Source organism: Scyliorhinus canicula, chromosome 14 (assembly GCF_902713615.1).
Source record: "Scyliorhinus canicula chromosome 14, sScyCan1.1, whole genome shotgun sequence".
In the NCBI taxonomy this organism is placed as follows: domain Eukaryota; kingdom Metazoa; phylum Chordata; class Chondrichthyes; order Carcharhiniformes; family Scyliorhinidae; genus Scyliorhinus; species Scyliorhinus canicula.
In genome coordinates, this window is record NC_052159.1 from 66,583,543 (window position 1) to 66,605,980 (window position 22,438).

The 22,438-nt window shown below is 44.7% G+C and overlaps 1 protein-coding gene across 5 annotated transcripts in view; it reads right to left on the minus strand.

The window, feature by feature from the left end:
• LOC119977191 (coiled-coil domain-containing protein 138-like) overlaps window positions 1-22,438 on the minus strand; it is a 187,207-nt gene that overhangs the window by 15,733 nt on the left and 149,036 nt on the right. For all 5 annotated transcript variants that reach the window (XM_038817879.1, XM_038817877.1, XM_038817878.1 and 2 more), the window contains 3 exons: window positions 8,357-8,476; window positions 6,663-6,846; window positions 2,019-2,195 (listed from right to left, as the gene is read on the minus strand). In XM_038817879.1, coding sequence (XP_038673807.1) covers window positions 2,019-2,195; window positions 6,663-6,846; window positions 8,357-8,476 — 481 coding nt within the window. The remainder of the gene's footprint in view (window positions 1-2,018; window positions 2,196-6,662; window positions 6,847-8,356; window positions 8,477-22,438) is intronic.

The window sequence follows — 22,438 nt, forward strand, 5'->3', positions numbered from 1 at the left end:
CTCTGGCTCTGGCGCCCGACCCTGCTGCCAAAGGTATGGATGGCTGGATCTGCGCTTGCCAACAGTATGCTCCGCAGCCCCTGTCTGTGACCCCCTATAGGGGCTGATGTGGCCAGGCCACGTTAATTCCCTGGCGGCTGGTGCAAGGGGTGGAGGGCGGAGGCTGGTGTAAGGGCACCAATACTGAAGAACCAGGGGTCAAGGTGGGTGGTCAGATGGGTGCACAGAAAGATGACTGCCTTGCAGGCGAGGGCAATAACGGTCCATGCTTGGATACCACCAGTCCAGTGGAGGTGAGGGGTTCATCCGGGCCCCACGGCCCATTCTCTCCCCCCCCCCCCCCCCCCCCCCCCCCCGGCCCAGCTAGTGTCAGGACCGGCAGACCAGTTGCGCCTTTCCGTATCCTATCTCCTCTCTCTCCCTCATCAGTCACGGCACCTGTTCCTGATTTTTAAAAGCACATAAGGACTAGGAGCAGGAGTAGGCCATCTGGCCCCTCGAGCCTGCTCTGCCATTCAATGAGATCATGGCTGATCTTTTGTGGACTCAACTCCACTTTCCGACCCGAACACCATAACCCTTAATCCCTTTATTCTTCAAAAAACTATCTATCTCTATCTTAAAAACATTTAATGAAGGAGGCTCAACTGCTTCACTGGACAAGGAATTCCATAGATTCACAACCATTTGGGTGAAGACGTTCCTCCTAAACCCAGTCCTAAATCTACTTCCCCTTATTTTGAGGCTATGCCCCCTAGTTCTGCTTTCACCCGCCAGTGGAAACAACATGCCAGCAGCTATCCTATCTATCTATTCCCTTCATAATTTTATATGTTTCTATAAGATCCCCCCTCATCCTTCTAAATTCCAACGAGTACAGTCCCAGTCTGCTCAACCTCTCCTTGTAATCCAACCCCTTCAGCTCTGGGATTAACCTAGTGAATCTCCTCTGCACACCCTCCAGCGCCAGTACGTCCTTTCTCAGGTAAGGAGACCAAAACTGAACACAATACTCCAGGTGTGGCCTCACTAACACCTTATACAATTGCAGCATAACCTCCCTAGTCTTAAACTCCATCCCTCTAGTAATGAAGGACAAAATTCCATTTGCCTTCAAATCCACTAGTAATGAGAAGCATATTGAATAAAAATTTTACTCTTTATTTTCCTATATCAATGTGAATCATGCTGCCGGGAATTCCTCCCAGTGGAGGTGGAGAATCGCGGTGGCCCCGGAGAATGCTGGGTCAGGCCTGCTAATGATATGCAAACGGCGTTTATTGTACACGCGGAGTAGAATGCATTGACGCCGTTGTCGAGGCACCGGAAAATGCAATATGGTATGAACCTGCTGTCCACCATGATTTCAGCGTCAAAACTGATTCTCCACCCAATCGCCTCTCTCGATTTTGGCGTTGGCCGACAGAGAATCCCGCCCCATATATCTTGGTATCTACATAGCATAACTGAATAAAGCATTACAGTATTTTCCCATCAATTCAGTAGCATTCCAGTGTACATGTAAACTTAACAAAAGAGCAAAGACATACAAATTAATTTCTGCCTGTCATTTTGAGACTGAGTGCAACAGTTAACTCCATCTATTATATTTGCAGCAGACTTTAAAAGTGGCTTTTAAAATCATGGGTTCAAATCTAAAACATTAGATAAGGAATTATCAATAGTACATATACATTGCTGATTAAGAAAGCAACATTTAGAAAAATAATTAAGATTTATTAAACCACCATATATTTACTATAAAGGAAACCTACTAATTCCATTTTTTTTTAAAGATTGGTAAAAACATTGTACTTGTGTTTTTGTACCAAAGGCTGAGCTGCCAAAGGTGGCTACACTCACCTTTCTAGAAATCATGTTGCCAGATTTGTAAATCATAAGGATCCTATTCTAAAGAAAATATAGGAAGCAAGTAAAATGTGCCAATGGGACTGATTCACTTGGAGTTCTTGGCTTATTATTCTCAGCTATAATGTATAGAAAATATATATACTTACTGGATTCCATTGTCATCTGTAGAATGACGTCAACAGCACTGCATAGCAGACTTTTACTAGAAGGTTTCAAGTAACAAAGAATAATCTGCATTGCCCGGTACTCCAAGAACAAAGCTTTGCCTTCATCTGTCTTCAGATCATTCAGAAGAATGTCAAAAGCTTGAGCCAGATAATCCACTAGTAATGAGAAGCATGTTGAATAAAAATTTTACTCTTTATTTTCCTATATCAATGTGAATTTTGAGATTTCCCATGCCAGCCAGTCCATGGTGTGAACAACTTTACTAGTTAGGGTCTCTGACATTGATTGGGTTAGAATTTCTTTAACAGCATGAAAAGAATACAATTAACTCAGAAAGAAATGTAGTCATTATTAGGTAATCAATCTCATCAGCTTTTGGGGCTTTCTTAAAAATTAAAACAAGGACTGCAACAGACCCACAGACATCTTTTCAAGGCAAAAAGGGAAGAGCATACTGGCTGCATATCTTAAACTGCTCCAGTACCATTCTCAGTGTGATAGATTTATGCAAAATGATCTGTATTTTGGAAGCCCATTTGTTTAGATGTTCATGGTGCCATGAAGTGCAAAGACAAAAGTTTGCATTGAGTGCCAATTTCAGAAATCAAGTCATAAATGAAAGTTGCTAAAAACAAAACTTGCCCATTAACTAAGTAAAAAAAATTACCCAAAGTTTTGCCTGATTGGTAAACCATAAGCAGACCCGACCAGTTTCCCAACAGGGCTTTGAGTTAAAGTGTAAATGAGTGTGGAACCCAGATGGTTTGAATGGCACTCTAATTTTCTAAACTTCAGACTGACTTAAAAAAAACAAGCTGTCAATTTCACTGACAATTGTTGCAAGTACAATCGCTGCTTCTGACCTTTGGGCAGCTCTGTGGATTTCTGGTCAACATTTAAAAAAATATTGGAAGTGACATATCGGAAAAGATTCTGGTGAATAGAGCTTTCGGCTTGGTAGTGCCGGATAACAAAAAATTTACTGTATATTTGTTTTGCTGGGGATTAGGATATTGGACGTGCAGTTGATGAATTGCTCAAGCAGATCAACAGCTGCATAAATATGGAGTCAAAAAAGCAAAGAAGATTGATGGGTTTGCTTCTAGGAAATGAAGGGGACAATACAAGAACAGAAACATTGGAAAATAGCAAGGGCAACATCATTAGATTTACAAAAAGAACAGAAAAAGATAATGGAGATAAATTTGCTGGGCTGGAAGCCAGTAACATTTAGCAGTATATGATTCCGGTCCAAATTAGCCAGGAAAATATTTAGCAAATAGGTCAATGGATCAGCAGTGGAAAATCTTCAAATGTGACACTTTAGGAGGATAAAATAAATATATTACTCTAGGGGATAGATCAAAGTCTGGTGTTCCACAGGGACATTAAAAATAAGCTGAATCTTTAAAAGCAGACATCTGATTGAAAGGCACTAATGATACCAAATTAAATCATGAAGAATATAGAAAGTACAGTGGAGCGATGTAAACAGATAAGAAAAGCTGAAAATAAATGAGAAAATTCCATCAGATAAAAGGAAATAGGGCTCTTTAAGTTTATAAAAATCAAAGAAAATTTAAGGAGGGTACAGCTGCTCAGAACGAATGAGAATGTCTAATTGTGGAGGAGGGAGATATGGCAGAAATATTAAATAAATATTTTCTAAGTTTGTTTTATAAATGATAATGCTTCAGAGTCCTCATTTAAGATCTCCCTTAAAATCCAAATCTTTGACCAAGGACTCATTTCTCTTTTTTTGGCTAAGTGTTTGTTTCTCTTGCACTCTACAAAGTGGTTTGTTGCATTTTTCTAAGTTAAAGACACACTAGGCCTGATCTTCTGGCCTCGTTACACTCGTGCTCAAGCGTAACGAGGCTGCTGAATAGAGGGAGAGGCCAAAAACAGGAACCGCGCCAGGCGCCAAACAGTTTGCGATGTAACTGGCCCGCTTCTGTAGGCGAATTCGGAATCTCATGTCGCATGGCGAAAAACCAATTATCACCAACATGGTGCCCTAAAGTTTGTTTTAACATAAAAGATACCCATTGGTCAGAGTCATCACTAATTGTTTGGAGTTCTTGTCCGGACCCTAACAAATGTTGGGTTCTGATCCGTATCCTAACCTAATTAGGAATACAGAGCATGGGGGCAGCATGTGGCACAGTGGTTAGCATTGCTGCCTCACGGCGCTAAGGAGCCAAGTTTGAATCCTGGCCCCGGGTCACTGTCCGTGTGGAGTTTGCACGTTCTCCTTGTGTCTGCATAGGTTTCACCTCCACAACCCAAAGATGTGTAGTTTACGTGGATTGACCATGCTAAATTACCCCTTAATTGGAAAAAAAACTAATTGGGTATGCTAAATTTATTTTTAAAAATAAAACAGGAATACAGAGCAAGAGTAAAATAGTACATTTGCACAGATGTTGGATAATACACATTTAAAGTACAGCATTCAGTTTTAGGCACGCTGCTATAGAACAAGCATTAAAGTCATGAGGCATGTTCAATGGACAGTCATCAGTATAATGCCAGGATGGAAATCTATAGTTATTAAGAGAGACTTGAGATACTGGGGCTATTTTCATTGGAGCACAGAAAATTAAGAGATTTAAAAGAGTTTAAAAGAAAATTATGAAGAATTCATAAGAATGAATAACTTCGTTGGGGAGTCACTAATTAAAGGTCAATTTAAAACTATCACGAAAAAAGAATGAGAATGGTAAGGAGAAATTTCTTTACCCAGCAGGTGGTTACAGCACAAAACACTTTTCCCAAAGGAACTGATTGTGGCAGAAACCATTGTAATTTTTAAGAGAAAATGTAATATACTTTGAATTACTAAGGGGAGGGTTTGGAATTTGTTTGGGAAACAATGCCCTAAGTGCCCTATTTCTACGCTGTAAACCTTTATTATTTTTTTTAAAATAAATTTAGATTACCAATTATTTTTTCCAATTAAGGGGCAATTTAGCGTGGCCAATCCACCTACTCCTCACATTTTGTTTTGGGTTGTGGGGGTGAAACCCACGCAGACACGGGGGGGAAATGTGCAAACTCCACACGGACAGTGACCCAGAGCCGGGATCGAACCTGGGACCTCAGCGCCGTAAGGCAGCTGTGCTAACCACTAGGCGACCGTGCTGCCCTAGCTGTAAACCTTTATGGTTCCAAGTGAATCTTCTTTTCTAAAATATTCTAAATATTGAATTTAAATTACTTAATTAAATGCTGTGTTGAAAAGAAAAAGTCAGAACCTGAACTTCGTAGTCCTGTCTCTTCCTGTTGAGCCTGAAGCAAGACAGAGGGGTGGATTCACCATTGTCTGACGCCGACATTGGGATCCCCAACCAGGCCGAGAATGGCAGATCACCAGAAAAACGGGTTTCGCACTTGGCTATTCTCTGATCCCCTGCCAGCGGCAGCTCGCTACCACCCTGCGCCAACAGGAACATGCAAATGGGTGTTAAGCATGCATATGCATCCAATTAACAGGCTTTAAGCCAGAGTCTGCCCCCACCCCCGATGCTCTGACTCCGTCATCAGGAACCTAATTGGGCGGACTTTGGTGCGAGGTTGGCCAAGTACAGCCGTGGCGCAGTGAAGTCTGAGGATGATCAAGGGGGTCAGGGCACTGAATAAGTGCCCCCCCCCCCCGCCAAGCAGCAAAAGAGGGATCCCTCAAGTGTCCTGGGAGTTGTTTTCCCCCCTCACCCAGCACCCCATTAGAACCTCGCTCCCCATTAGTCACCCCATCTGAAGAGCTGTCCGGGCAGGAGAGTGAAAAATCATTGCATTTACACTGACCCTTTCCTAACATCTGCTGCCTCAGACTAAAGTATTTAAAGCAGCAGCTGTCACAAGTGCCAGAGGCTTTGTGAAAAGCCAAGCACACTTGTAAGGGCTACAAATCCCCTGACAGGTTTTGAAATGCAAATCTTCCATTCAATTTCACACAGCAGTACATTTCATTCACCAGTGATTGATAGTTTTAATGGTACAGACACAGGCGCTTGGTGAATTGTTTATTTATATTTCCTTTCACGCTTGAATGCATCACCACTACCCTGCTATGGAGGCATGTTTATAAACACTCTTGTTATGATTAACACTACATCAAAAGTGGCTAAGTGGTTTCACTTCCTATTTTCCACGGCAGGAGATGACTGATGAGGTCTCCGGTGGGGCATCTGACGTGGAAGGCTGTGTGTGGATGTGTGGGGGAGGGTCAGGTCACCCACATATGCGTGCTTACTGAGGGGACTGACCCGTTATTCTCATAGAGAAGTGGAGCGGGGGGGAGGGGGGGGTGAATACAGGGGCAGGATGAGTGCTGTGGGCGGGGGAGGAAGGGCCTGTCACAAGACCTCGGGATCGGGCCACTCACTCAAAATAGTGGCCAGAGCTCTCCACCATGCATATACTTGCATGTTTAAGGAGAGAGACTCACACCTGAGCCCCGCTCCCAATACCAGCAGAGACCTGTCCTGATTCTCCATTGACGAGAGCATTTAGGCTCCACAACAGAGAATCCCGACGAGAATGTGTGTTTTTATCTGTAGATCTCTTAGTAAGTTATAAAAATAAAGCAAATTCCTTTTTCGTGAAAAGTTTCTGCACACCTTGTGTAATTGTTTTGAGGATGCTGAGGGCTGATAAAAATCGGACATTAAGATTAGAGCTCCTGAAGAAAGCAGATGCCTTGGGTTTGGTTTCTGCAACTGACTCTGAAGGGTTCTCCTGGGTCACAGTTCCTCGGAACAGTTCTTCTCCTAGTCGTCGCATAGTTGAAGTAATCATAGTCTTCTAGAGTAAAATTTCAATGATTACAAAACACTGCTACAAATTTTAAACATTCAACAATCTACATTGTTGCTAGTAACAATATTATTACCGCCTTTTTAAATTAAAAGTACAGGTTGAAAATCCCTTGTGTATCGGATTTCGGAAATTTTTAGATTTTGGAATATACCATGCTGCAGGTGCACTGGGAACTGAGCATTTGCAAAATGTTGGGAGCTGCACATGTGCGGAACATTGGGAATTGCGTATGTATGGTGCGCATTGGGAACTACGCACATGTGGAATGTTGGGGACTGCGCACATGCGGAATGTTGGGAACTGCGCATGTGCGGAGTGTTGGGAACTGGGCATGTGCTATACACGTTGGAAACTGCACACATGCAGCACACTCAAAAAAGTGCGGATTTTGGAATTTATTTGTTTTCGGAATTTCGAATAAGGGATGCTCAACCTGTAGTAAATAACAATGTTCAGGTATATTAAATAGAATGAACTACACAAACTAATTATGTAATCCACTCCCATTTTAGGATAGAAAACAATTTTATAACATCAGATGAAAAGTAATGTTATTGTACCAGCAAGTTCTCACTGGAATAGATGCTTGCTGCATAATTCCCTTTCTATTGCATAATAAGAACAGAAGGTAATTTAACCCTGCTACGCTATTCAGTGAATTCATGACCAATCTGTGACATAACTCCCAGGATCACTGGCAGGCTATTAAACCTGTCCAGAAAAAGCTATAGATCTGGAACAGACTGGCATGGAATGAGTTGCTTCCATGCTTGACATGGTTCTCTGTCAATCTCCACCTAATGCTGGCCTCATATCCAGCCCCACCACTCCACGTCCCCCTACTACAGTATAAATCTGACCCCAGTTCTCTCTAACTTTGACAAAGAGTCATCCAGACTCGAAATGTTAGCTCCCTTTTCTCTCCATAGCTGCTGTCAGACCTGCTGAGATTGCCCAGTATTTTCTGATTTTGGTTCCATGCTGGCTTTGTTGTTGTCCCCATCATATGCCGCCCCATATCTCAGCAAAAGCTCTCAATTAGCCTCACACTCAGTTGCCATATATATGGTTTTAACTTGGTTATTTAACACACATGCTACCAGCCTATTTTTAACAACATATTTTTTACATAAATCAAGATTAAAAAGATGTATTTAAGTTTGCATTTTAATCGCGTAATAACTACAGTATCTTTTGGTTCCTGTATTTAACATGTGTGAAAATTCTTCTAGAAATCAGATGCTAAATAAACTTGAGCAAAAAAAGCCCTGAAACAATTGCTATATATTAGACGTAGCAAAAAAATATTTATTGCATGCGATTGTCAATGACTAAAGAAAGTATTTCAATATATATTACATGCAAATAAAATACCAAAACACCCAAAGGCATGCTGTTTTGAGTTTTTCTGGTACTGTTTTCAGAATTGCTTATTGAACCGATTGAAGCCCACCTTGAATCTCTGGAAAGAGAAGGAAAACATCTTTACACTTACCTGCATCCCTTCTCTGTCTATCTGCATTAAAGCCCAGTAAATAAATTTCACCAGTGTGAGCTGCAATTTGATATTCCCAGGTGGCATCAAATGAATTTGTGCTGTGATCAGGGGTAAGATCTGAAAACCATTGCATACAGAAGAATAGGTATATTCAGAAAGTATTGCCAGGGAAAAAAAATACTGTTTTACCAAAGAAATGCAAAACTTAGCATTGAGCTCCACTTAAAAGTACTTCTGAAATCATTTGAATTAGCATTACAGAAAAATAACAACACAAACGGTCAATCAGCCCATTGTACCGACGCCAGATCTTTGAAAGAGGTATTCAATTAGTTCCATTACCCATAGTGCTGCAAAATTTCCCCTTCCAAGTTTTTATCCAATTCCCTTTGAAGTCATTATTGAATCTGCTTCCACCACCCTTTAAAGTAATGCAGTCCAGATCACAACAACTCTGTACATAAATCTGTTTTCCCTCAAATCACCCCAGTTCTTTTGCTGGTTACCATACGTTTGTGGTCTCTGGTTGTCAGCCATTCTGCCACTGGAAACTGTTTCTGCTTATTTATTTGGGATTAGACAAAGTGATCATGGATTTATGAAAAGGAAATCATGTTTGACAAATTTACTGGAGTTTTTTGAGTATTAACTAATAATATTTCCAAGTTTGCTGATGATATAAAACTTGGTGGGAATGTGAGTGGTGAGGAGGATGAAAGAAGGTTTCAAGGCGATTCAGACAAGTTGAGTGTGTGGGTAAATACATAATGTGGATAATTGTGAAGTTATCCACTTTGGTAGGAAAAACAGAATAGCAGAGTATTATTTAAATGGTGATAGATTGGGAAATGTTGATCTACAAGGCACCTGGATGTCCATGTTACAACAGACAATGACAGCAAGCAAGCAGGTGCAGGAAGCAGTTAGGAAGTAAAATGATGTGTTGGCCTTTATTGCAAGACAATTTGAGTATAGAAACAAGGATGTCTTACTGTAGCTGTACAGGACCTTGGTGAGATCAAACCTGGAATATTGTGAGCAGTTTGGTCTCCTTATCTAAGCAAGGATATTCTTAGGTAATCATAGAGGGAGTGCCGTAATGGTTCACCAGACTGACTGCTGTGACGGCTGGATTGCCTTATGAGGCGAGATTTGGTCAATTAAGAATACAAAATGAAAGAGGATCTCATTGAAAGGTATACAATTCTGACAAGGCTGGACATACTGGATGCAGAGATGATGTTCCCCTTGGTTGGGGGGTCTAGAACAAGGGGTCACAGTCTCAGGATAATGGATAGGACATTTATGAAGAGCAAGCTTTTCACACACAGGATGGTGAACCTATGGAATTCTCTACCACAGAATGCTGTAGTGGCTAAGTCACTGAATATATTTAAGCAAGAAATAGATAGATTTCCTTGATACTAAAAGAATCAAGGAGTGGGGGGGGGGGGGGGGGGGTATGGGTATGGGGAGGCAGAAAAGATATAACGTTGAGATACAGGATCAGCCATGATCACATTGAATGGGGAAGCAGGCTCGACGATTCAAATTACCTAATTCTGCTCTTATTTTCTACGTTTCAACTCAATCGAACAATGTCATGATTTTGATATCAAATTGTCTCTGTTCTGAGTAGAGCAACCCCAGTTTATCTAATCTCTCCACATAACTAAAGTTTTTTAATTCCCTAAATTACTCCTGCCCCCTAACTAAGGTCTTGACATCTTCATAAAGTGTGGTGCACAGAATTAGGTGCAATACTCTAGCTGGGGACTAACCAGGGTTTTATAAGGTTTGAGCACAAGTTCCTTATTTCAGTACTTTAGGCCTCTATTTATAAAGCCAAGAATTCAGCATGGCTAACCATCTTTTTCAGCATGCCCTGTCAATTTCAAAAACTTGTTTACTTACATCCTCAAGTCTCTTGTACTCCCTAAAAAATGCACAATTTAGTTTATATTGGCTTCTTCATTCTCCCTATCAAAAGGAGTCACATTACATGTTCCTGCATTACATTTCATCTGCCACACATCTGCTACTTTTACAAGTCTGTCAACATTCTCTTGAAGTCTGTAACTGCCTTCCTCCCTGTTTACAACATTTCTGAGATATTGTAAATGATGCTTTGTATACAAAGGTTGAGGTCCATATGTCAATTAGAGCAGTTGTCCCAACACCAACCCATGGAATATATCACCGCAGTCTGAAAAACAACCATGCACCACTAATCTCAGTCTCCTACAAAATTACTTAACCACACAACTGCCCCTTTTATCTCATAGGTTTCAATTCTGGGATAGATTTTAGGGTAAGCAGCAAAGTGACAGTGTTCACCAATGGCCTCAAAGAAAGTGGTTAACAAAGATCTAGTTATCACTGAAGCATGGACTTCCCATTTCCCAGTGTTGTCAGCAAACAGAAAGCAGACGATCGAGTCAAATATTAAAACAGACTGCAAGCCAGGAATTTAAAGGCATTGATACGGATAGAAAAGTAAAAGATTATAGTTGTATTTAGAAGTTAAAATGTCTCAGACAAACTTCGAAAAAAAAATGTTTAGTGCAGCATAGTGCCACAGTGGTTGCTTCACAGGCGCCTCACAGCGCCAGGGATCTGTGTTCAATTCCAGCCTCAGGTGACTGTGTGTGTGGAGTTTGCACGTTCTCCCAGTGTCTGTGTGGGTTTCTTCCAGGTGATTTGGTTTCTTCCCACAGTCCAAATATGTGCAGGTTAGGTGGATTGGTCATGCTAAATTGCCCTTTAGTGTCCAGGGATGTGCAGGTTAGGGGGATAGGGTGGGGGAATTTCAGAATCCATGACAGAAAAGTCTGGGGCGCGATTCTCCGAGCCCCGCGCCAGGCTGGAGACTCGCCGCAACCACGCCACGATGCCCCGACGCCGGTGCACAATTCTCCGAGGTGCGGAGATTCGGCGCCATTTGCGCCGGCGCGTTTGATGTGCGCCGACCGCAGGCCGCTGGAATTGGCGGGGCCGCCGATTCTCCGGCCCGAATAGGAACCGGCGCCGTTCACCCATGGTTGCTGCCAGCGGGAACTCTGCGCAAAGGGTCGGGGGGAGGCCTGTGGGGCGGGGAGAAGCGCTCCTTCACCGGGGGATGCCTCCGATGGGGTCTGACCTGTGATCGGGGCCCACCGATCGGCGGGTTGGCCTCTGCCCCCCTCCCACCCCAGGCCTATTTTGTTGCGCGGCTGGCCCCTGAACCCCCACGCCATGTTGCGTTGGGGCCGGCGTGCTGAAGAAGTCCCCTGCGCATGCGCAGGTTGGCGCGGCCCAACTGCACTTGCGCGGCTTGGCGCAGCGCCCATTTGGCGCCTGGAATGGAAGCTGGTGCAGCATGAACCACTCTGTTGGGGACAGAATCAGTCGTCTCTGCGCCCATTTTGCACTGTCGTGAAACGCGACGGCGTTCACGATGGCGCAAACACTTAGTCTCCATTTTAGAGAATCGCCCCATAAGCACGTAGTGGCAGCAGTGTGTACCATCTACAGGATGAACTGCGGCAGCCCACCAAGCTTACTTTGGTAACCCTTTGCTAACACGTTTATTAGGTCGTACTTCATCAAATGTCTTTGGAAAATCTATATAACCCCAGCACCCGCATCAACCCTCTCCATTACTTCAACAAATAACTCAATCAAGTTTGTTCAGCTTGTTTTTCATGAAACATACCCTTGTTGATATGGTACCTTAACAAGGCCTAGATTTAGGCCCGATTAAAATTGGGTATTTTATATTAAAGAATTGGGCACTTTAAACCAAGCCAAAGGCACTCCAGCACACAGCACCATGGGAATTCGAACTGGCCAAGTTTGAATACACAACCAACAGACAAGCTGCCAGAAAATATCTGGGCCTGTCCCGTTAATCAACGATCAGGCGATCATCACAAGCTATTAATATGCACAGGTCTTTTGTCAGTAGCCCCGGTCGGGCCAGACTTTCTGTCACCCAGAATTTCTGCTGTTACCTTATCTGGGAACAGGTTATGTGCAGCCACACCATCAGAGATGGGCACCTGGGATCATAGAATGATCATAGAATTTACAGTGCAGAAGGAGGCCATTCGGCCAATCGAGTCTGCACCGGCTCTCGGAAAGAGCACCCTACGCAAGGTCCACACCTCCACCCTATCCCCATAACCCAGTAACCCCACCCAACACTAAGGGCAATTTTGGACACTAAGGGCAATTTAGCATGGCCAATCCACCTAACCTGCACATCTTTGGATTGTGGGGGGAAACCGGAGCACCCGGGAAACCCACACACACACGGGGAGAATGTGCAGACTCCGCAGACAGTGACCCAAGCCGGGATTCGAACCTGGGACCCTGGAGCTGTGAAGCAATTGTGCTATACACAATGCTACCGTGCTGTCGAGCTCAGGTGGCCTGCCAAACAGTCATCAACCGGACCATTCGGTGCTGAGGACCCCTTCCTGAGGCATCATTGGCAAAACATCAGAGGAAATTGCAAAAGGGACGAAGGAAAGGGGTAAAAACAGGCACCTGAGGCACATCAGGAGCAGGAGACTCCATGCAGAGGCAATCAACTAACCATAAAAGGAAGAAAAAAACAGAATGCAAGAACTACCTTCGTGATGAAGCACCAGAGGGGGTCATGGGTCAGATCCACGACCTACCAAGCCATCCTTATGGGGAGTATAAACCAATCTTGGGTACCTCTAGATCAGGGGTGGGCAAACTTTTCCGTGCAAGGGCCACATTCAGAAATTCACAATTCACAAAGGGCCGCATAGTATATTAAGTAAAATAATTACTTCACCCGGTTATGATGCTGGGCGCCTCATATAGAACATAGAACAGTACAGCACAGAACAGGCCCTTCGGCCCTCGACGTTGTGCCGAGCAATGATCACCCTACTCAAGTCAACGTATCCACCCTATACCAGTAAGTAACCCAACAGCCCCCCCCCCCCATTAACCTTAATGACTTGGTGGGCCGCAGAAATACCTTTGGCGGGCCGCATGCGGCCCGTAGTTTGCCCACCCCTGCTCTAGATGATATTTATGGCTAGTATACGGGTAAATTGTGTGTTGAATAAATACTGTTGAACTCAAATATGTGTTTGTAGTTTCTTCTCCTCATTATTAAAGACAGCTAGGTAAACCTTTGAGTAATTGAACTGGCTAAAAGTATCTGAGATTTTACAGATACTGGCTTTCATTGATTAACTCATCTCCTCCAAATGGCAATTAATTTTGTCCCAGAATATTGTCCTTAAAAACTTCCCCATCATCGGCATTATATTTGCAGGCCCATAGTTGGCGGATTCAACCTTCTTCATTTATTTTGAACAGAGCTGTAATATTTTTCACCCTCCTTGATCTCTCATAATAAGGATTAGAAGATCTCGGTCAAGGGCTCTATTATTTGCTTCGTAACTTCCTTTAGCAAACGAGGATGCATCACATTTGATCCGGGTGACTTTTTCTTTCATGGGGCCTAGGCAATATCAGAATTTTATGCCCATCCCTAATTTCCCATGAGAAGATGGCAATGAGCCACTTCTTGAACTGCTGCAGTCCATCTGGTGCAGGTCCCACAATGCTGTTAGTAGTGGAGTTCCTGGTTTTGATCCAGCGATAGCAAACGAACGGCAATATACTTCCATGTCAGGATGGTGCGTGGCTTGGAGGGTACCTGGTAGATGGTGGAGTCCCCATGCACCTGCTGCCCCATGTGCTTCTAGGCGGTAGAGGCTGTGGGTTTGGAAGGTGCGTCAAAATAAGCATAGTGAATTGCTGCAGTGCTTTTTGTAGATAGTACACATTGCTGCCACTAGTGATTTAAGGTGGTGAATGGGGTATTAAACAAGAAGCTAAATGCTATGATTCTAAGCTGCTTTGTCCTGGATAGTGTTTAACTACTTGAATGGTGTTGGAGCTGCACTCATACAGATAGTGGACAGGCTTTGGGGAGTCAGACGGTGAGTTATTTACTTCAGAATTCCCAAACTCTGACTTCCAGTTGTAGGCACAGTATTTATATGGCTGTTTCAGTTCAGTTTTGTTTAGTTTCTGATCAATGGTAACTCCCAGGATGTTGATCGTGGGGATTTCAGTGATGATAATGCCATTGCATGCCATGGAGAGATTGTTACATTCTCTCTGAGTGGAAATGGTTATTGTATGGCACTTGCATGGCACAAATGTTACTTGAATATTGTCCAGGTCTCTCTGCACATGGACATGAATTGCTGCAGTATCTGAGGAGTCACAAGTGGTACCGAACACTTTGCAATCATTAACGAACCTCTCCACTTCTGGCCTCATGTTAGAGGGAATGAATTGATGAAGCAGCTGAAGATGGTTGGGTCTTAACACTGCCGAGAAGCACCACTGCAGTGTTGTCCTGAGACTCAGATGATTGGCTTTCAACAACCATAAATATCTTCCTTTTTACTAGTTATGACTCCCAAAAGTGGAGCGTTTTCCCCGACTCCTATTGACTTCAATTTTGTTAGGGCTCCTCGATCCACACTCAGTCACATGCTGCCTTCATGTCAAGGACAGTCTCTCTCAGCTCTTTGTGGTAGCATCCATTTCCTTCAGCCATTTCTTGATATCAGATGGTGTGAATAAAATTGGCTGAAGATTGGTATCTGTGATTCTGGGGACCTCAGGAAGATGTTGAGATGGAATATATCCTCGGCCCTTTTACCTGAAGATTCTGTTGCTCTGACGTGTTGGGCCCTCCCAATAATTGAGGATGGGGATATTTGTGAATACACCTGCTTCTGTTAGTTGTTTAATGCCCACCACTATTCATAACTGGATGGGCAAGACAGCAGAGCTTTGATTGAACCGCTTTGCTCTATCTACTGAATGCTGCTTTGTTGTTTGACATGCAAGTAGTCCTGTGCTGTAACTTCAACAGATTGGCACCTCATTCTTAGGTATGCCTGGCACTTCTCGTGTTAAGAACTCCTACACTCTTCATTGAATCAAGTTTGATCCCATGTCTTGATAATAACAGTATGGTGAGATATATGCCAGCACATGAGGTTACAGATTGTGGTTGAATACCCATAGCACCTCATGCATGCCCAACTTTGAGTTGTTAGATCTGTCCTGAATTTATCTTAGTTTGCATGAAGCACGTGCTGCACAACACAATAGAGGTTATGCTCAGTGTGAAGGTGGGACTTTGTCTTCACAAAAGGCTTTGTGATGGTCACTCCAACCTATACTCTCATGGACAGACGTATAGCAGATAGGTAGATTGGCAAGGACAAGGTATATAGGTTTTTCCCTCATTGGTTCCCAGAGTACCTGAAGATCTAATTTAGCAGATATTTCCTTCAGGACTCAGCCAACTTGGCCCGTAGTGGTGCTACCGAAACACTGTTAGTGATAGACATTGAAATCTGCCACCCAGAGTATATTCTGCACCCTTGCCACCCTCAGTGCTTCTTCCAATTGATGTTCAGCTTGGTGGAGGAATGATTCACAAGCTCAGTGAGGGCAGTAGGTGGTACTCAGAAGAAGGCCTCCTTGCCCATGTTTGACTTGATGCCATGAGACTTCATGAGGTCTGGAGTCAATGTTGACGACTCCTAGGATAACTCCCTCCCAACTGTATACCACTGTGCTACCAGACCCACTGCTGGGTCTGTCCTGCCAGTGGGAGAGAACATACTCAGGAATTGTGATAGTGATGTCTGAGACGTTGGTTGTAAGGTATGGCTCTGTGGGTATGACTATGTCAGGCTGTTGTTTCACCAACCAGTGGGACAGCCCTCTCAATCTTGGACCAAGCCCCAGATGTTAGTAAGAACGACTCTGCAAGGTTGGCCGTGTCATTTCTGCTTCCATGCCCGTGTCGATGCCAGGTGGTCAGTCCAGTTTCATTTATTTTGGCACAACTGAGTGGCTTGCTTGGCCATTTCAGAGGGCAGTTAAGGTTGCTGTAGGGCTGGAGTCACGTACAGTTCCCGCCCCCCACCAACTGCCGGTACGCCAGTTACACGGTTGGGACCAGATCTCATGCCTTGGTTAACTCCTGCACGAACATAATCAAGTGAGCCTGACTGCACACTTCAATATGCAAATCTAGATCCCGCCCATTGTGGACGGGATCAGATCGCAACGCCTCACAAGATCTCGTTAGATCTCGCAAGGTGTAACAAGGCCACTATATCTAGCGAGTGGTTTCCCACTGGTTTTAAAGGCCAGGTTGCGTCCTGAATTGCACCAAAGCTGGCAACGGAGGGGTGCCAAATATAGATAGGAGCCATCAGTGGAACCAAAATTTAAACACAGATTTTAGAGAAAACAAGATTGATAAGAAGCTTGCCATGTGCTCTGCCTGGGAAGACCTGGAACATAGTGCATAGTGAGCAGCAAGTACCCTGTAACATTAGTTTAGAGCTGGGGGTATTCCAAACAGGCTGGGCTTAGGGGCACCTTGTTTGAAAATAGGTGAGATTGTGCTAAAAGCTTCGTGGCACATCTTGCATACACAAGCCTTCCATAGTAACAATGGGGGGAATCTTTAGTGCTGTGGGACCATACGGTGAGAGTGCAGAGTTGTGGTGCTCATATACTGATCACCTGCAAAGTCTAGTGCAGCCAAGAAAAGCAGACTCGAAAACCTACGATGGATTTGTGGAGATATTGCAGGGCCACGTCTCACCTCAACCTTTGGTCATCGTCAAGAGGTTCTGGTTCCATAAATGCAACCAACAAGATGGTGAATCAATCACACAATTTGCAGATACTTTGAAGAAATTAGCTGAGTACTATGAATTTGGAGCTGTCTTGAACAATACCATTAGAGTGTATGTGTTATGAAGTGAAGCTATCCAAATGTGGCTGTTAACAGAAAGCTACCTAAACCTAAAGGCTTCAGAAATCACAATCTCTATGGAATTAGCAGCTAAGGAAGCCCAACAATTAAGCTTGTACACCAACATCCATAAAATGTTGGCTGGGACTCAAACACTGACACTGGTTCGACATTGCCACTGATATTCAAAAAACTGATCACACAGCAGCAGATTGCCGATGCAAGATGCAGGAATTGTGGTTAAAACGGGCACATCAAACGTACGTGTTGGAGAAAGAAACAAGTTACAAACAAGAATTATAAAAAGCAAGAACCAAGTGTATCAAATGGAAAACCGAAAAGGGAAAAAGATCCATGTGATACAAAAAAGGTGAGCCAAGGCTTGATAGCGAAATCGAGGAGAAGGCAGGCATGTGTTCAGCTTGTGCAAAGATTTGAAACCTGCCAGAAGGGCATGGCAGAAAATTCACATAGATCATGCCGGACACTTGAAGGCAAATGTTTTTCATTGTGGTAGACATGTACCATTATGAAGACAATGGGCATGATTTAATGGAAAAGTGTGATAGCGAGCGGGTACTGCCGTGAGCTTCCCAACGCTTGGCCTGGCGAAGCTGTCACCGGTATCAAACATCAATTTGTCCACTTAACGAGGCCCCACAGGCTTCACGCCGCAAATGACTGCTGGTTGATTCACTGGGACCGTGCTTGCCAGCCCCCAGCTAATAACGGAGGATAGAACTTAAACCGATCCTGCAGAGCAAGTCCCACAATTTGGGGATGCTGACCTGGCCAGACTGTTAGATGTGGTCAAGTTCAGACAGAGTTCCTCCGAGGGTCAGCCACAGGGCAGCCAGTGCCACCTGGGAGGAAGTGCCACAGCCACATGCTTAGGGAGCATCACCGGGGGAACTAACGGGTATCCCTTACCCCAAGAGCAAAACAGCGATCCCAGGGTGGTCCTCGAAGAGGCCGGGGATTTTCACTTACCCGAGGAGGTAGCTGTCATGCACACTCCCTGGGGAACGTGCACACATGTGGTGGTCGCACATGAGCTGGATGTTCAGGCAGTGGAACCGCCTCCGGTTGACGTTAGGCACTGCTGACTGCCCGGGAAGCGCAAGGCGACATGCATGCAATATATTACCCATGGGCCTGGGGCATCCCGGCAGTGGTAGAGAATCCTGGTTCCCCGGGCATCTTGTTGGGCCTGGTCCATGTCAAAGTTTATATAATTCGCTGCCCCAGCAAACAGGGCATCCGTGTGCTCACAGATGCACTTGTGGGCTGTAGCTTTTGGGATGCCACGCAAGTCCCCACTTGAGCCCTAGAATGATCCTGAGGCGTAAGAATTCAGGGATGAGTTGACCTTGATGGCCACCGTAAGTGGGATCCTCCTCCTCAATGTGGTGTTAAGTCTACGAGGGCATGACACAGGTGCCGCACCATCCCCTTAGTGAGGCTGAGCGCTCTGCGGCACATGCTGCCAATCATCTGTTTGAAAGGCCAGTGATGCCTGGACACCTTGGACTGTTGCCGGCCTCCCCTTCTGGGTCCCTCCATGACCCGATGGGCAGCCGGGCCCTCAGGGCGGGGCACTGCACATGTTGATGCTGCTGCTGCCACTGCATTCTCCGGCGTCTGGCTGCCTGGCCTGTCAGCATCGCCGCGAGGGCAACTTCTGCAGGGTCCAGGAAATCATCCATCCTGTGCAATATCTGTAAGGAATTACAGAGGGTGTGAGGCTGACAACCAGCAGGGGCTGTGGTTACCAGACCCTGCATACCAGACACCTGCTTGTATTGTTACTTGGACCAGGCGCTGGTCCCTTTCCCGGTGCGCACACCCACCCTCCGGTCGTGGAAATATCCCCACTTCTGCGGCCCAGCCCCTGGGTGTTTGGATGCTGTCCACTGCATCTATGGTGTTGCTTCCTGAGAATATGGCTAATTACCTCCTTGGATCTCTGCATAAGCCCTTCCGCCAGCTTCATGTTTTTAAAAATATGTACTATTCAGCGGCCGTCCGAAACGTACTGGGGAGACGGTTAGACCATGGGAGTTGGTTAGATAGGGGGTCGCTCCCGTTAATTGTATGGAGACTGGCCTTAACTGGTGATTATTGTTTCTTGCCACACTATGGCAGGATTCTGATTTCGCCAACGGGAGCGGGCCAGTGAGATCACAAACCGATCAGCGCCCGCTGCTGTTCTCGATCTTGGCTAATCCTACGATTTAATGGCCTCTTCGCGCTCTCACTCAAGCGCAATGCAGCTACTAAGTCGCGCCTTAGGTTTTCGGAGCTAACAGTAGAAAGACTGGGTGAGATTTTTGCAAGATACGGTTACCCTGAACACATTTTGCGCAAAAATGGGCCATAGTTCATTTTGCAAGAATTCACATACGATCTACAGGAGAAAGGAATCCAACATGTCTAATCGGTTCTCTATCATCCTGCCACAAATGGGATTGAATGGTTTGTTCAAACAATGAAGCATTCATTGAAGGTAACTCTTGAGCAAGGATCATTGTCTAAATGCCGAAGCCAATTCCTGGTGACATACAGGAATAAAACATATTCGACAACCCAAAGTTCTCTGGCATTACTCATAATAAAACATCAATTACACACAGTGTTTGATCTGCTGAAGCTGCCAAAACTGAAATTAAAATGTTGTGAGGAAACAGGAAAGTCAGGTTTTGCGAAGTGAAAACAGGGCTAAACGCTGTGTTTTTCAGAAAGGTCAGGAAGTACTGGCAAGGAACTATACCACCAGTGAGAAGTGGAAACCTGCCATTGTCTTAGCACAGACAGGACCTGTCCCCTACACTGTTTAAACTCGGGACAATGGAGTGCGGAGGAGACATGCTGATCAACTTCTATCAACTCGAACTAGTTTGCCAGAGGCAGAGTCAGCTGAGAGTCCACAACAAACTGTGCCAAGTGAAGACCAAGATATCCCTGAGAACCTGCCAATACCAGAAACAACTGTGGGAGACAGTACCCCTGTTGCAGGCATCTCAACATCGGGTCAACCTACAAACATGACGTAGACTCCAGTTGAGACAACTATGGACGATGTCCAAAGTACACCAAAACATCAACGGTTGCACCCGACACCTAAATGCCTGAGGTTCGCCAACAACCCCACACAAACTGACCGCCTCCAAAATGCCATGTTTATCAATGGTTCACATTGTAAATTTTGATTGTTAGCATTATATTGTGTGTCATTCCCGTACCAGCCTCCCCGGACAGGCGCCGGAATGTGGCGACTAGGGGCTTTTCACAGTAACTTCATTGAAGCCGACTTGTGACAATAAGCGATTGTCATTTTTTTCACTGAAGGAACCTCTAATGTAAAGGGGGAGGAAAGTTGTGTATTCATGTTTGTTTCTAGTTGAAACAAGGTAATTTTTAAAAGTCTGATCACGTGATGTATTGGTGGCGTCATTGGCTGTTTGAATGGTCAAACGGGCGTTAATTTTTACAGCCTGTTGAGTAAACACCCTTCCAAGAAAGCTTTTGTTTGTCTGTACCTTTGTGGTCTGCAAGTCTATCCTTTAAAAATGGCACATAAACGTTTAAAATACTTTTGGGGGTTCCCTTTTAGGTTGCTGACTAATCTGTTCTCATACTCTCTTCTTCAATTTGTACTTTGTACTTTTTATATTCAGCATGGCACTTTACTGAATTTAAACATAACATTTATCATAAGCCTCCTTTTTCACAGAATCATAGAATTTACAGTGCAGAAGGATGCCATTCGGCCCATCGGGTCTGCACCGGCCCTTGGTAAGAACATCCTACTTAAGCCCACACGTCCACCCTTTCTTTTAATCTCCATAACTTTAGTCATCCAAGTAACCCTAGCTTTAGAAGCCTGTCATTTTGACTTCCGGTGGCGTCAATGGAGTGAGTGGTCGCACATTAGGTGGCTCCTGCCCGAGGTCGTTTTTTTACGTGGAAACGTAAAAGGCGGTGGGGCAGTTACGTAGTGTCAGGGGTGTGATGTATGAATATGGGGAAAAGGCCACCTGGATGCTTGCACTTCAGTTGAGGCGGCAGGTGGCGGTGAGGGAGATTGGCCGGATGAAGAATTTGGGAGATAAGTTGGTCACAAAGTTGGGGGAGGTAGACAGGTCATTTGAGGCCTTTTACAGTAGACTGCGCAGTTTGGAGCATTTGGGGTTGGATGAGGGCATGATGCAGCTTCTGGACGGACTAGAGTTCCCTGTGGTGGAGGAAGGGAAGGTGCAGGGTTGGGTACCACAATTGGGCTCTAGGAAGTAATGGGGTGCATGCGGTCGATGCAGTCCGGGAAGGCCTCGGATCCATATAGGTTCCCGGCAGAGTTCTACTAGTAGAGATGTATAATGAATCGGTCGGTAGATGGGAGCTGCTACCCACATTACCCCAGGCTTCAATTTCACTTATTTAAAAAAAGAACAAGGATCCAGAGGAACGTGGCTCATACCGCCCGTAATCATAACCAAATGTGGATGCAAAGCAGTTGGCGAAGGTGCCGGCTTCACCAGAGCACCCGGAGGAAATCCACGCAGACACTGGGAGAACGTGCAGACTTCGCACAGACAGTGACCCAAGCCGGAAATCAAACCTTGGACCCTAGCACAGTGAAGCAACAGTGCTAACCACGGTGCTACCGTACCACCCATTAGAAGTTTAAAATTAGAAAATTAGAAGTGGCCATGGAAAGTTTGGGCTCTCTTTTATTACAATGTGTGCTGACTGATAAAGCTCGGGGAGCTTATTCAGCATTGTCTGCAGAGCAAAGTTTACGGTATTGTCATCTCGAACACCTTCAGCTACAACTTGAGTTGAAGAAGGTTACCTTTGCAGAGATGGAAATTGAGTTGCAGTTTAATGAGGAAAGAGAGGAGAGAGAAAGAAATAGTAATCAAGAAATTTGAGTTGTGAGATTAGAGCAAGAGAAGGAATCAGAGAGACAGTAAGAAACGAGAGGTGGATAAAGCAGTGTGAATGAGAGGGCTTGAAGTGGTGCAGGTGGCCAAGCAGCTTACTCACCCAGTTTTGAAGTTAGCAGCCACATTAGACTGGTGCCTCCTTTTGAGGAAAAAGTGAATAAGTATTTCTGCACTTTGAAAAAGTGGCAAGGAATTTGAAGTGGCCAAGGGCAATGTATTTTATTGCAATGTATGCTGACTGATAAAGCTCAGGGAGCTAATTCAATCTTGTCCGCTGTTATAACCCGCACGAGACCACAG